Source organism: Ochotona princeps, chromosome 20 (assembly GCF_030435755.1).
Source record: "Ochotona princeps isolate mOchPri1 chromosome 20, mOchPri1.hap1, whole genome shotgun sequence".
NCBI classification, from domain to species: domain Eukaryota; kingdom Metazoa; phylum Chordata; class Mammalia; order Lagomorpha; family Ochotonidae; genus Ochotona; species Ochotona princeps.
In genome coordinates this window covers 18,524,242-18,541,050 of record NC_080851.1, presented here as the reverse complement: position 1 = coordinate 18,541,050, position 16,809 = coordinate 18,524,242, and the positions used below count along the sequence as shown (strand labels likewise).

General features: G+C 37.3%; 1 protein-coding gene across 5 annotated transcripts in view; it reads left to right on the top strand.

The window, feature by feature from the left end:
* SUGCT (succinyl-CoA:glutarate-CoA transferase) overlaps window positions 1–16,809 on the top strand; it is a 692,355-nt gene that overhangs the window by 102,981 nt on the left and 572,565 nt on the right. For all 5 annotated transcript variants that reach the window (XR_009247288.1, XR_009247287.1, XR_009247290.1 and 2 more), the window contains exon 9: window positions 5,588–5,683. Coding sequence is in view for 1 of the 5 variants with exons in the window: in XM_004582355.4 (XP_004582412.2) it covers window positions 5,588–5,683 (96 nt within the window). In the remaining 4 variants the exon portion in view is untranslated. The remainder of the gene's footprint in view (window positions 1–5,587; window positions 5,684–16,809) is intronic.

Sequence of the window (16,809 nt, the reverse complement as noted above, 5' to 3'; positions counted from 1 at the left end):
CTTTCACTGGAAGGATGTCATGACATAATTTGTGATTTTTAATGATCATTCTGAAAGATGCACAAATAATGGCTCCATACTATGAGCTGTGAGGAACTGACCCCGTCAATCTTTCTAATTTAGTCTCATATAACTTTCTTACTAAGCTTCTGATATATTGCTTTGATTTTTCATTATGGTAATCTCTTTCCTTCCTTAGAGACTTTGGACATTTCTCTTGTTTTGAATGTTTTCTACACTTTCTTCTCCCTATGGGAATTGTCTCTGCATTTAGCTATTTTATCTGCTATTGTTATGTCCAAAGGGGATAGGGCCATATATGTGTGTGTGTATGTATATTTATATTTTAATTATTTATTATTGAAAAGCAGAGTTAGAGGACACACACAAACACAGACAGAAGGGCCATATATTTTTCGTTTATTAACATATTTCTTGTGCTTTGGTTGGTGCCTTACACATAGCACCACTCATTATTTATTGAATAAATGAGAAAGTTGCAGTTTCTGTTAATTTTCTAAAAAGAGCTAGTGCTTAGGCTCTGTGTTAGGCACTATCAGAGCATACAGAGGGTTTCTAATATTTTTTTTTGTTTCGTAAACCATTATTTAAAATTTTATTTTTTAATTTTTAATGTTCTCTCTATAGTTGAAAAGGATGCATATCCGTGTGGGCTATGATTAGGGTGGAGAAGGCCGAGCTATGAAGGAAAGAGGGTGGGGCAAATGTTTCCATTTTATTTCCTTTTCTTCTGTTATCTGAAGGTTGGATGGGGTGAGAGGGGAGCAGAGGGGTTTGGGAAGTGAAGGGGCTGCTTCTTGCTGCCAGACTACATCAGCATCTAGGGATGGTGGGGAAGAATGTTCCAAGGGTGTTACTTTTGTGATGTGATTCTATGGACATAGGGATTTCCTGTTATACTCCCATTACTTTTCCCTGATTTTCCCCATATTATTACAATAATATAGTCCTCCAGCAACAGTCAGAAGTGCGACATTCTGCTATTTAACATTTATGTGTGGTAGACATAACATTTAACATTAGCCATGGTGAAAAGTCTAGCATCCTATTGTCAGTGTGTATTTAGCAATTTAATTGGGAATCCTCCTTTTCTTTGGGAGTAGAGATGCACACTGCAACATGTCTTCACTTCTTGGTATGCTGGGCTCCATTATAGAGTTAATCTATGAAAATATATGTATATATTTGTTCATCTACACATCTGTTTGTTTTGTATTTTGTATGAAGGTTGCCTTACATCAGAGAGAACGTATGGTGTTTGTCCTTTAGAGATTGGCTTATTTCGTTGAACATAATGTTCTCTAGTTGAGATCATTTTGTTGCAAATGGTAGCATTTCATCCTTTTTTAATAGCTGAATAGTATTCCATGGAGTAGATGCACCAGTTTCTTCATCCATTTATCTTTTGATGGACATCTGGGTTGTTTTTGTGTCGTTGCTATTATTATTGTTGTTTTCATTGCTTCAGGGTTAAGAAAATCTTCCCAAGGTCTGTTGGTTGACAAAATCCACCTTAGTGCATCCTCACACCCAGATACTTGCTGCCATAGTTTGACTAGGATCAATATCCAATGTGTTCCACCCTCTGTCCTCTGATGTGGCACTCGATTTTCTCTGCTGATCTAGATGATCTGGCTGTTATGCACTTCGTGTGCAACTTGGTATGCTGTCCACTGCATGGGCAGCAGCAACTGAGGCCCAGTCCTTATGCGTGCACTCCAAGGTCGGACCACATACCCTGTGAATATAATGATTTCTATCTTGAATTAGCTCTTAGTTTAAAAAGGGTTCTAGGCAGAGACAGACTACATGTATCTTGGAGGAGACCAGAGCTGGATTAAAGTTCTTCTAGTAAATAGAAGTATAACCTTGGATACATTATTTCTCTGTTCTGTATGTAATATAAAAGGATTTGATTAGACTCATAAGGTTTTGGCTCCTGAATTTGCTGTGCAACTAATTGTGTTCTGCTTAAATGATCTTTTGCCCAGGTTTTTATCCCTGGAGAATCTGACTCAACTGTTCTGGGGTGAGGTCCAGGAATTTCCTAGATGTTATGATACATATGTGCATCTAGGAATTATTGATATAGGTCCTGATAATTTTCACATCTTGTAATTCTAATTATAGGACAAGGAAAATGCAGCAGGAGTCTGGTAAATGAAGTGATTGTATTCATACAGAAGCAGGGATAATATTTTGTTAGGTAATGGGTAAGTGGGGCTTAACAGAAAATATGTTGAAATGAATCTGAAGAATAGATATATTCAGGCTGAATGGTTAGGATTTAGCTTAACTTAGTGGAGGCCAGAGTATATTCAAAGGGACAGGAGGAAAAAATTCCTGTTTTAATGCAATGAACCATTGTTTTAGTCTTGTTTTTCTCAGTTTTCTCAGTTGACTTGATTGCTTTTTGGAGGTGAAAGAGTGTTATTGCAGGTTGATCCTCTCTGAGTGGACATGAAACATGTGGTGATGATAGACACATGGGGCTGCTTTGGGAAATAAGTGACAGTGTTTCTCTTTAAGCCTTTAGGGAGCTGTGCCTTTTGAGGTCTACTTTGACCACTCCATTGGTTTTCTGTTTAGATACAACGGCTATCAGGACCCACTACAAAAACTAAAATATTAGTTTTGCTGTCAGAATAATTATTACTAAACCAAAGTTGGCTTTTTTGTTTAGTAGAAACCATGTAAAGGCAACATTCTGGGGCAAATTATACAGTGTGCTCTTGATGAAATAATGAGCCTAAGTTTACTGGATAAAAGCAATGATCTAATGCAATATTTAGAATAAATATACAGTATGTAGTTATTAGCCTAAAAGTCACATCCTGCATTCTTTTAATTTGTGGAAAATTTGTCATTAATTGCCCAGGAAACCTCTGATTTTTTTCATACATAATCACATCATAGCTGTTGAGGTTCTCCCCCTCTCCTGCCTTAAAATACATGCCTGTAAACAGTAGATTGCTTTTAGCTTTGTAATATCTCTTTAAACGCTGAGTTGCTAAGTTTAGCCCTTTTGCTTTTTTTTAAAAATAGAATCCCCCCCCCCCCACTTTGCTCTTGAGTAGTCACTGACAATTCACACTTTGTTTTATGGTAGCAGCTGGCTTAAAATGTTATTTAACCCTTCTGCCCAACAGAAATCTACAGACTCTACAAGGCTGTTTTTTTTTTCCCTTTTTTCGTGAATTACCATGATATGGAGGAAATGGATATAGTAATCCAGTTAGAAATAATTTAAGAGTTGAGTTCTGACCTTTCATTCAAATTCACTCAAAGTAGGTCAGGGTGAAAGATGTATAAATTAACAAATATAAAGAAAGAATGAAGTATTGGCTCAAAAACGAGATATCAGGGTTGATACGCAACATAGAATCTGGCCCTGGCATATTCCTGGTAACTGTGTTGATTAACTTAGGATTTATAGGTCAACTTGTGATCATTCAGCCAGCCCACTACTTCATGTAGCCCTTTCTTGCATTGGTCTGTTGACTTACTTGACTTTGAAATTAGGGAAACAGAAATCCCAAGTCACTTGTGATTGATTAAGTAATCAAAGGTAAGGAATTACCTTTGTTAATCTGAATTCTTGCCCTCCATGAGCATTAGAGTCCCTTAGAGAGTGACTTTCACCAGGATTTATTTTAGAGGATAAATATGTAATATAAAAAGAACCACAACATAGTTAGATCAAAGAAGTAACTCTTACAAAAAAGACCCCTGTGTTCAGAAACATTTCCTCAGTTGCAGAAAGACACATCCCGAGGAAAGAGCTACCATTACATCCTTTATGTCTTTTTATGTGCCAAACTGTTAAAAGAGATGGTAGAGTCAGAATTGTAGACTCTGGAAGTAAATTTAAAATTATTCACCATTTCATAAATTGTGTTCAGTGTTTGTACTGCCTGCGTGATGTTGCAGGCCTTGGCTTGATTCATAGAGTTTAAGATATTATCCATTTATATATAAGGGCTTCAGTTTGATATGAAACTCTGATTTTTAGAAACAAGTTCGAAAATCATTGGTTTAATTAAAATGCTAAAGATTTTCTAGAGGGTATATTTAAAGATTAATTGTTAAATTGTATATACATAGTTATGTAACTAGTTAGAGGTCAACAGGAATTGGAAACGGTGAATCTGGACTACCCTTCCAGGCCATTTTTGCTACAAAATGTTGATTTGATTTTCCATTTTGAAAGACACAGAAGTGATCTGTGAAATGGTGATTAGTACGAGGCAGCCCCAGGGAGCCCTGGAGTGCTCCATGTTCAAATGCCCAAGACCAGATGGAAGTCCAGAAGTGGATGACTCAAAGTTTATTAGTTTTGCCACCTGGGCGGTACAGCAGAACCAGCTGCCACAAGGCAGTTCCAATTTTGACAGAGCAGTAAATGAACATAAAAGTGAGTACAAATCCTAAGAATAAAGTGAAGGAGAATTACTGCTGCCACAGGGAGTCATGTAGGCTGAGGTCTGTTGGCATCTCCTGCAGGAGGTGCAGCTGCCCAGCTAGGGAAAGGTCAAGGGTACTGAGCCCTTAAAAAATGACCCCTGGGTTGTTTCAGGAGCCAGTCTTCATTTGTGCTGTGTTTGAATTGCTGGCTTGCTAGGTTCCCAGTCACATTGGCTGTTCTAGAAAGGGAAAAGTTTCCATGTTATATCGTGCTTATGTAATGAGACCAGAAGCATTTATTTTCTGAAAACTATGTAAAGTCATTTGTTCACTTTCTTCTAGGGGTTTGGGTCTTTGCAGACAAACTTCATTAGAACCTAAGATCCATGTACCTCAACATGAGGATTCATGTTATACGTTAAATCCTTCTGCTGTTACTCTCAGATGAAGTTAATCTATTGTAGTCTTTTCAAAATCTGTTCAAAAATACTGCTAGAGTGAAAAGTTGACCATAAGACTTTAGATGATTCATATACTAGATCTGTGGTGCTCAGAAATGGGGAGTGTGATAATGAGGTTTGGGACCAGGACCCCTTTGGGAGTGGTACATTAATATTTGGATAAGGATGATTCACTAATTAATAAAAGAAGTTAAATATTTTTGAGACTCTCTGTCAGAATATTTGGATAGAAAGTAACAGAAAACATGTGTAAACTGACTTCAGTAAAAGGGAGATTTATTATCATTTTTTTTTAGGCAACGAGAAATTTAGAGGAATATTACACCTGGCTTTGGTTCACCATTTCAGTGATGACAGAGGCTTTCTTTGTGTCATCGTGATGTAAATTGAAAAGGCATAGCTGGAAAGAGGAAGTTGTCTTTATACTTTTTGTGTCTTTGATGCTGAAGGCTGGATCAAGAGTTCATCTATCTGGTCAACCTCTGCCTTCAGATGCTACGGGAGCAGAGTGTTCATGTGTTTGTATTTCTCAGATGACCGTTACTTAGTCTCATTCAGGAATGCAATAGTACTGTTTATTTTTATGTGGAAAGTACAGATGCCTATTTATTTTCTAATCTGTTTGAATAGTATTATAATATTTTGCTAAGAACAGAGTAATTAGTTGCTTTTTCCTTTCTTTTTTTTTTTTTTTCTGGTAGGTGGCATGTTTGACCCAGGTTGCTGCTAATTACCTTATTAGTCAAATGGAAGCGAAACGTTGGGGCACAGCTCACGGCAGTATTGTTCCTTACCAGGTAAGATATAGAAGTCTAGAGTTGGACCATTGTAGTCTGTGATTTTTGCATTCCTAGGAGTTAGGGAAGTGATAAAGAAATCACTTTTCATTTTTCGTCTCTTATTTTTACTCCTTCCTCCACCACTGGGGTGTTTCTGTATCTGGATCTGGCTGTAAAAAAGCTCTGTCCATCACTTTAAATTCTGAGTTGTGCATATTTCCTCATCAGAAGATTAGTAACAGGACACTTAAATGGATCAAAGGAACTTGCTGAAAGTGAGTGACATTTGGGCTCACATGAAGTTTTCCTTTATTTTCTACCCAAAGAGGCACTGGCTGTAGCCCATTTATAAAGCATGATTTGTTACCCATGTTGGTTATAAAATCAACATTACCTACCCCATCTGATAATAATATTCTCACGGAGTTGAGTAAAATGAAAATTTGCGTGTGATGGATCTTCATTTTTGGAGCAAAGTAAAAGGCTTAGGAGTGGCTGTTCTTTATTAAGTGTCTAACTTGGTTTCAGAATTTCTGGACTTTGGCTAGTATAAATGAATACATGAAAAAATTGATCTTTCAAAAGCAAAAATAAAAAAAGGCATGAATTCTCATTGTTCTTCCAAACCCCTAACTTTTGTGTAGCTCTGTTGTATCGTATTCTCATTTGTTTCTATGAATGTTTTTGTTGTATCTTGTGAACTATATTGTATATTGTATCTCATATCACCAGTAGAAATTCAGAGTAGGCACCTTTTATCTTTTGAATGCAGGAGTCAACATTAATATATTTCTCTTAATTCTAATTCCCGTTGTAGAGAACTTTTTTTTTTTTTTTACTGGTCAGGAAACCTGTCATCACAGCTAATTATCCTTTTGGTTAAAAAAAATTAACTTTTATTTGGGAGAAAACAGTTTCTTTTCCATTTTTCAAAACCCCAGCTTTTTAAATTAAATGAAAAATTTCATTTTTTTAGAAAAAAATTTGAGAAAAACAGTAGCACAGTGTTAACCCAAGATTCTTTTCTCTCTGTTTCTTTTTGTAGTCTCTTTATATCTGAAGCTTTACTGTGATTACACTACTCTTCTACATCCTGAGCCATTCATGTAGTATAATCCCAATTGCAGTGTTGTTTGCTTTAGTGTCTCCTCTCTGTTCTCTACCAGGCATCTTATGACCACCTTTAGTGACATATGGCTTTTCTGATTCCTGTTTGTGAGTAACCCCAGAATTCCTCCCATGCCTATCTTATATCATAGAAATCATTACATTTTTCACTGGTTTGAGATGATTAGATTCTGTCTTATTCTTTTTCAAATAAGAAATCTGATGTCTAGGTTGAGTCGATGTACCTCCAGCTCTGGTCTCCTGCCTTCATGTTGAATAATCTTTCAGATCTTCCTGCATTTTTCCTGCACCATCTTTTTTTTTATTAATTATTTTGCATTATGTTACAGTTTCATAGGCTCTGGGAATCCCCCCCACGCCCCTCCTCCCTGGTGGCTTCCTCCACCTTGATGCAGTATTACAGTTCAAATTCAATCAAGATTCTTTCCTTGCAAACATATACCAAGTATAAAGTCCAGCTATTTATTGTCCAGATGGGTTGAACAGTCTCTTGGGGAGACCATTTCTGGTCCGTTGTTAGAGCTGGCAGAATATCATCCCATTCAACCAAGAGTCCCAACATAACATCAACAGCAATTTGCAACATTATGGAATTGACATGGTTGTGAGTAACCAGTGTGTTACAAAAAAAAAAAAAAAAAAAGCAAGTTCTTAACCACAACCTATGATTAGCCCATTGACATTTCAGTTTTAGTTTTATATACAGAACCAACTGCTATATACCTTAAAATGGCTATAAGGTACCATTCAGCTGTCTCGTGTCTATTTCATTTTAGTATTTAGCTATTTGTTGTGTTGAAGTATAATTTTGCTGATCTTGGCAGATTTTAGGGTAATCTAGACTGACTTGTAACTCTAACAAGACATTTGTAGACAATTAAGGTGCTGAACATTTTTTTGTTTGTTTTTGGGGGGGGTGTGCAGGGAAATCCCCAACACCATGGTGAGGAGTGACTAATCTTTGTGTCCCACCCAGCGAGGCATGAGCCAATCCACGCCAGCTCTTTCCTGTCAGATTCCAGGCTCTACTTTTTGTTGTTTGTCTATTTATTTTAGGTTTTTTTAGTTTGTATGATTGTTTGTTTGCTATGAGGGGTTTTCGGAGTGATCCCGATGGTCATCGCGAGAGAGGGTGGGGGTCCAGAGGTGGAGCCAGGTTCAGACCAGAGAAAGCTCTCCTCCCTGGTCCCGAAGGATGTTTATCGTTCTTCTGTTTCTGCGAACCACTCAGGGCTTCTGGTTGTCTTTCCGATGATGTTGGCTTCTGCATGGTAGTGTTTGGACTTCTTCCATCCCCTGCGGAAGCTCCGGTTGAGGGTGGGTGACCTCAGAGTACTCAGCCTCCGAGGGCATCCAATTCCCTGTGGTCTTCTAGGCAGTTGGGATGTAGTCCTTGTTGCTCGTATTAATAGTTTGTGGTGAAGGTCTGGGAGTCTTCATGGTTGGGATCCAAGCTTCCTCCTTACCACCTGCTCCACCCTGGAGTTCCTGCATCATCTTTGATATGATGGTGCTGTGATTTCAATTCCTTTCTCTAATTCCTCTCCATCAAACTTGTTTATAGCTCAGGGGTCTCATCAACTAATTTATACACAACACTGAGAGTGGAAATTCTCTCAAGAATATTTTAACCAAGGACAATGTGGGATTTGTGGAAATTCATCTTAAATAATGGAAATCCATGCCATCAGCCATTGATGTTTATGGAGAAAGCATTTCAGATTTAGAAGCCTTTATTGTAAAATTTCAAATCATATAACATAGCAGGTGTTCATTTTAGTAAGCCATAAAGCTACAGATTATTTTTGCTTGCAGATTTCAGCTATTCCTCCTGGACATCTGCACCTAAGCCATCCTGGTTGTATTGTTAATTATTTCAGGATATTTGGTTTTTATTTCAAAAGATAAAACACATAAGATCTCTCTTTCTGTCAGTTTTTCTCTCTCCCTATGAGTTCAAAGATAGTAATGTGTTTTTTTTTTCTGCTTGAATTGTCCCAATCACATAAACTGGGTATATTTCATCCTAATTGATTTTAGCTTTATTATCTGTAGGAAATAAGAGATGTACTAGGTTCTTTCCTCTGGAGTTACAGAATTAATTTATTTCCTCTTGGTAGAGAACTGGTTCAGAATTGTGATTAAGGAATAAATGCAAATTCAGCTTGAGTAAAATTAGCATAGCAAGATGGGCCCTAGATATGCTTAGATAAAGATCCTAGTCTGTTTTCAATTTTTAAAGTAGTTTTGGGGAATATCTTTATGGGTGAATGCCAGAATAATTATAGTTCAGTTTTATATAATAACTACAGCTTTGCATCTAATTTGAATTGTCAGAGTTTTAAGCTGAATGAATGTAATGGAAGATTGATGGTATCAGTAGTTAGCCTGCCCAACTCATTGTCCTCAATTCTTGCTGAACCCTTTAATAATCATAGGCATGGAGTATACAGAACGTACCTTTCTGAACTATTGACCCTAGATTGTGTGTGTGTGTGTGTGTGACAAAGTTTCAGTTCTCCTCAGATTAATTATGCTCTGGTACACTTTTTGTGCCTATTCTTTGATTGGTAACTTTTGTAAAAATGTTTTTTCTAAAATTTCTTTTAAAAACAGAGGGAGAAAGAATGAGCAAGAGAGGGGGAGAGAGAGAGAGAAAGAAAGAAAGAGAAAGAGAGAGAGAGAGAGAAAGGTAGAGATACTAGGGAAGAAATCTTCCTTCTGTTGGTTCATGGTTCACTCCCCAAATGGCCACAACGACTGCAATTGGGCTTGTCGGCAGCCAGGAACCAGGAGCTTCTTCTGGCTTTCCTGCAAGCAGACGGGCTTTCTTTCATTGCTTTTCCAGACCATTAACTGGGAACTGGATCAGAAGCAGAGCAGTGGACTAAAACCAGTATGCATATAGAATGTAACAAGGCAGGCAATGGTTTTACTTACTATACCACAATGCCACCTTGATTGCCAGCTTAAAGAATAAGCAAGTTAAACGAAAGCCAGTAGACCTGAGATAACAATTTCACCTCCAACTACACAGATTGGTGGATGCACCTGACCTAAAAGATTGATAATTTTGTAATGATTATGTTCATTAATACAGTGGTATATTTTTCAATAAATAATTCTATTTAGAAAGCAGAGTTTTGGAGATGAGAGCACAGTATATGAGAAAGTAAATAGCTGATCTTAAAAAAAAGACTACCATTTTTTCTTCAATGTAACATAGTTAACAGATGCCCTTTAGGTATATGGCTACTATGGTAATCCCTGCATTTCATAGCCTGTGTAGCCAAAATGTTCTATTTCCATGTCTTCTACTTTCTAGCTTGTGACCCATATTGGCCTATACTTATCTGCCATGTTGTAGAAGACCTGTTTATCAGTAAGGACAGAAAACTGTATGAATTCTTTGAAAAATAATGGAGGAGTTTTTATACTACATTTGATCTTAGCGAAAAGGCTAAGTGATGGAGGAATTTTTTAAAAAGATTTGTTTATTTTTATTGGAAAGTCAGATATACAGAGAGGAGGAGAGACAGAGAGGAAGATCTTCCATTCATTGATTCACTCCCCAAGTGGCTGCAACAGTTGGAGCTGAGCTGATCCAAAGCCAGGAGCCCAGAGCTTCTTCTGGGTCTCACACGTGGGTGCAGGTCCTCAGGCTTTGGACCATTCTTTGCTGCTTTCCCAGGCCATAAGCAGGGAGCTGAATGGGAAGCAGAGCTGCCTGGACAGGAACCGGCTCCCATATGGGATCCTGACACATGCGAGATGACGACTTTAGCCACTAGGCTAGTGTGCTGGGCATGATGGAGGAGTTTTTATAGATGTAATCTCCATCTTGACTAGATCAGGAGACCTTACCTTTCTAAGCATTTCATATTTTTTTCAGGAATTTCACTGCCCTCAGTAGCATAAGACTCTTCTTGTCTTCTGTCTCTCTCCTCACTCTGGCATCTGATACCCTTTGTCTTTCTTCTTTTCAAATGCAAGGCATCCCTCTTGTCTTATTAAGAATTACGATGTTTCTTAGTATGAGTATGGATCCTTGGGTAGCTGCCTTTTGGAACATCATGATTTCCTTTTCATATGTAGAGATTTTGTTTCAAAGCGACATGCTGCTGTGTGGCTCTAAGAGAAGCCCACAAAGCTGTGTTTCTATGAGACCATCTCTCTTCCTTGTCTACTTTACCTGCAGCAGGACTTGAGGGAACTCAGAATTTGTCATGTTCCTGATAAAACCACAGTTCCTTCAGTTAAAGTACTATCCCCAGGATCTGGATGAACTATCCAAGAAACAAATCTTGAGAATGACAGTGGAACCGCAGCCCTCTCTTTCCCTTGAAAGTAGGCCAGAACTAATCCCATCATTCCTTACATTCATTAGCCTCATTCACCACCAGGACCCAGTGCTTTCCAGGCCATCCATTAGTGCCTGAACACTTTTGCCATATGGTTCTGTTCATCTCTTCCTTTGACCTAGTAATTTCTACTGTCATCAATCTCTGTGACTGTAAAATTTGCAGCAGCTTCCTAGATCAGCCTGGCATGTGATTTATTTAACCTCTCCTCTTTCAATGATCTTTACCTGTTCTTAATTGGCTCCTACTCAAGTATTGTTACATATGAGTTGTTTAGGGATCTTGTTAAAATGCGGAGTCTGATTGGTGCTGATGCTGATGATGCATTGTTTCCATCTCTAGGCTCTGTTCCTACCAGTGCCTACACCGTTGACACCTGTGCAGCTAACCAGCAATATTAGCAGTAGGTTTGGATGCAAGAATACTGCTGTGCTCCCTGTCTCCCTCCTAGTCTATTAGTTTTTCTCTCCAGTGATCCCTTATCCTTACCCATAAGTCTAGCCACATTTATCTCCATATTTTATGTGCTTCCTGAGATGACTGATTCATATTTTTCCCCTGATTTTCTCCATCTTGCCTTATCATTGGTGAACAAGTGGCCTCTTCACTGAAAATTACACGATTAGAAGAGAATTGCTTCATTTTTTCTTTACTGTTATCTTCCCAAACTCCTAATGTGTACTCCCATATAGTTATATTCCCTCCCATCACAATGGATGGATTTTTCCTTTTGACACATTTCCAACTATGTCCACTGTTCTTACACTTTATCTCCTTTATTACATGAATTGTCAGTCAGTGGGTAGGTACATCACCGCATCTTTTACCTGCCAAGGTCGTTCAGTGATGATATACTTCCTTTATATTCTTTCTTGAGACCTTAAAATTAAGATTTTTTTCTTTAAAAAAGATTTATTTATTTATTTATTTATTTTACTAGTAGAACTTTTTATTAATTACATTGTATTATGTGACACAGTTTCATAGGCACTGGGATTCCTCCCGCCCCTCCCCGAACCCTCTCCCCATGGTGAATTCCTCCAACTTGTTGCATAACCACAGTTCAAGTTCTGTTGAGATTCTTTCATTGCAAGCATATACCAAGCATAGAGTCCAGCATCTTATTGTCCAGATAAGTTCAACGGCTTGTTGGGGAGACCTTCTGTGGTCTGAAGGTAGAGCCAGCAGAGTATCATCCCGATCAATTAAAAGCCCCAACCTAACATCAGCAATAATTTATAACGTTATGGAATTAGTTGACATAGTATTGAGTAACCAATATGTTAAAAAAAAGTGCAAGTTTTAACCACATCCTGTGACTACTTCATTGACATTTCAATTTTAGTTTATATACAACCGGGTTCTATACATCTTAAAATGGCTGTAGATTACTGTTCAGCTGTCTTGTGTCTATTTTCATTATAGTATTTAGCATTTTATAGCGTTGAAGCTTAATTTTGCTGAGTCTGGCTTTTTTTTTTTTTGGGTAGTCTAGACTGGCTTATAGCTCTAACAAGACATATGTCAACAGTTTAGGTGCAGAACAGTTTTAGGAGGGGTGTGCAGAGAAATCTTCAATACCCTAGAGAGGAGTAACTAATATTTCACGTCTTCCTCACACCTTCTAGGGTGATGAAGATTTCTCCACTCTCCTACCCCATTACAGAATAACATAGGGTATTAAAAGTATATTAGGTTTTACAATTCTTTGATGTAGATCATAACCAGTCTGACTCACATTGATTGTTGGTTTGTTGATTACTTCACAATATCTTATTGCATGTGAGATAGGCTGTTTGAGGTTGAGATAATATTACATTTTACAGGTACTATTTTTCATATTGACATCATTTCATCTTAAATTAACGTAAACATGTGGTATCTAACCTTTTGGGATTGGGTCATTTCCCTTAGCATTATGGTTTCCAGTTGGGCGCATTTGGCCACAAAGAACTGCATTTTGTTTTTTTTTTTAATAGCTGAGTAGTATTCCATGGACTAGATGAACCATAGCTTTCTTATTTTCTCCTTTGTGACCAGATAATACACATGGGGATTTCTTCTGAACATTTCCTCTAAAGTAGTTTCTAATTCCAGAGCTTGAAGAAAAAAATAATTAAATAAAATAGCATCTTCCTTGCTTCACTTTGTGCTTGTTCAACAAGGAGTAGTGCAGGAAGCTGTGCTGTTATTTCTGGTAGGGACACTGTGCTGTATATTTAATTTGCACTAGTGGAGACTCAGGCAGTAAATTCCAAGTTTGAGTAGATGCAGCACTTTACTATCATTCCTTAGAAAAAGTTAAAGTGCTGGTAAATCATGACAGACTTACTAACATGGAGAAAATTCTCTTAAAAAAAATCTCATGTGAAGAGTTGTTTTTGTTTACTGTGTTTGGTGTTATTATTTACCGTGATGCAGTTTTGTAGGTGGAGGGATTCCCTCCTCCCTCCTGTCATCACTCCTCTCTTAAAAATCAAAGAATGAATAGTATACATTGTCTTTTTTTAATGGGTTTCCCTCCTCATAGTCACACTAAGGTACTCATTGAATTGTACAATTTGAAGAGGCACACGAATCTATTGCATATTTATTTAATTAATGCATTGTTAATGATAATCCCATGCTGGCTGCTGTTGAACAGATTCATGGAGTGGAGAGACATATGTGTGTGTGTGTGTGTGTGTGTGTATGTGTGTATGTGTATATATATATATATATATATGTTTTTCATTTTTTTCTCTTCATATTGATTAAGGAGGTTAAGCAACTTTCCTATGGGCTAACCTGGATCAGAGTCACAGTTTTATGGTTTCAAAACTTGTAAACTTTCGTCACTGTAGCCAAACTAATGGCTTTTTCAGAGCTTGGTACAGCAGGGATGGATGCATTTTCAGTTTCATTATCAGATAAGACAACTCTTGTAACCTATTTCCATCATCTCTTTATTAAATGACTTATTTATTATGATTCTGAATGGAAACAAATCTAGTAAGTGACCTTACTGTAGATGTATATTGAATTCTGAGGCATGGAGAAATATGATTTTCCCTCTATGATGGTTTCAACTCATTGCATTCAAATGACTCTTTACAAATAAAATAAAACAACAATTTCTCCAGCCCCAGTGGAGTTTAGAGCTGTTTTAATCCTGAAAGCTTCCAGATGAATAACGGTTCCCTTGACTTCCAGGCATGAAGACTCAGTGTAGCAGGCACAACGGGAACAGCTTGAGCTTGCAGGAATCAAATGGTGTCAGGTGCATTAGGTATTTTGAGACTCTAGTAAGACGTTTAGTTAATGGTGAGGCCTATTGTTGTTGCTGTAGTTGAATTAGTAATTGCAACTTTGAAGGTGAGATTCTGTGGAAGCATGAAAGTCTTTGAAAACTACCCATAGGCCTTCGGCACAGAGCTGATACACGCCTGGATTTTTAGACTTTAATGGAAATTTTAATTTAATCATTTTTAGAAAAGGAAAATGAGGGGTACGTGCTGTGGTGGTTTTCAGTGTAGAAATTCTTGAATGTCTTTTTCAGAAATTTCAGTATTGAGCCACTGCCCAAATGTAGCATTTTTGAAAGAAACACAGTTTGAGGAGAACTACGTACAGCAACACAAATCAACTGTTAAAAGCAATAGGGATGCTGTTTTATTGGAGCAGCCTATTTATTTGGAAATTTGTATAAATTCATACTTAACAAAATGAAACATGGCTAACATGATTTTGAGAGGTAATCTTGGAGAAGCCTACAAGATAGGAGTTTATAAAAGTTATATAACCAGCCTTTTGAGAACAAAATATTATGTATATTTCTCCTTCAGCTTTGAAAAGCGAGAAAAATACAGCACATTTTAAAGAACTTTTAGTGAATGCTTCAAGACTGCAACAAACTGTGGTCATGTTCACCCATTATCAAGCTACCAGAAGGGTTAGTGGGGGATTGCAATTATTTGACAACATTTGAGAGGCTTCTGCAGACTTTTGAATTAATTAGCAGTGACAAGTTGGTATATTAAAAAGTTGATTTTCAGCAAATTAAAGCATAGATTGTCTGAATTCCATTCTACTCCTTTTCTTGTAAAGGTTTTGACCATGGAACTTTTGAACGCTTGCTTTCATTTTTGTAAATTTTAGTTTCTTGTTAACATAAAACAAAGCTTTTTGTTTGAAGATCCTGGTTACTTTGGAACCAGTTTGCTAAGAGTTGGCCACAATCTTAGGAAAATAGGTCATTGGGCAGTCAAGAGGCAGATAAAATTAGGACAGATGTGCTAGCTGTTGGCACAATAGCTACCATTTTTTGAGCCTGTCTTTAGGAAGACTTGATTTTGTTTTAAAATAAATGCCTAAGTTTAAGATAAGTAATAGAGTTCAAGGGAAGTCTATTACACAAAAATAAATACATGTGATTGTTCAAAAACTTTTTTGATTAAAAAATCAAAATTTCCTCCATTTGAAAAATACTCTATGTTCCTTTCACTGAGATGCTATAGAAGGAAGCACAAGTAAAGGCAGTATGTCTTGGCAGTGTATCAGGGGTTCCTTTAAAATTTGCTTTTCTCTCTCTGTATGTATACACACACACACACTCACACACACAGAGTTGATGAGTTGGTATATTGAACTATTAAATCTTACTAAAATTATCATCATGAATTAAATTTTATTTTATTAAACTGAATAAGAAAGTTAATTGTCATTATAATGATGTTATATGAATAATTTATTAATAATGAAATACAATTTATGAATGATTACTTGTGTTGATTATTAAATATTTGTTTATGTTAATTCAGTTATTTGAAGTAGGTTTTTCTATTATCCCCAGTTTGGATGGGAAACCAAGATGGAGAACATGTAGGAAACTTGTGCAAGATAATGAGTGTGTGGTACGACTGGACTTCTGAGGCAGCAGGACTTGAGCCCCCTGTATTAAATAGGCAGATGATATCATGCTGCATGTTCCACTTCATATTCCATCCTAATCCCACATGTGAGGAAGAGTTATGTGATATTTTGCTCTACACAATTACTCCTCTAGGACTGCCAAGAGCAACGGAAGAGGTATAAACAATTCTGTTGTTTACTCATAACAAGAATCCTTAATTATAACTTCAAAGCAAATTTCCTTCAGGAAATCAGGTTGTACATCTTTTGAATAAATCTTTTGATTGTGAATGCTAAGAAGGTGTTAGAGTCATAATTAGGCCAACTTATTAGTGAAGGAGCTCTGTGTAGCTGCATTTTTTTAAAAAAAGATTTATTTATTTTTATTGGAAAGTCAGAATTACAGACAGGAGAGCCAGAGAGAAGGATTTTCCATCCACTGGTTCACTCCCTAAGTGGCCTCAATAGCCAGAGCTGAGCCAGTCTGAAGCCAGGAGCCAGGAACTGCTTCTGGGTCTCCAACACAGTTGCAGGGTCCCAAGGCTTTGTACCAGCCTCTACAGCTTTCCCAGACCACAAGGAGGGAACTGGATGGGAAGTGGAGCAGCCAGGACATGATCCGGCATCCATATGGGATGCCAGTGGATGCAAGGGAAGAATTTAGCCACTAGTCTGTTGCACTGGGCCCTGTAGCTGCATTTTTAGAGAATGATCTTTTTATTTATTTGAAAGAGTTGGAGAGAGAGAGAGAGAGAGAGAGAGAGA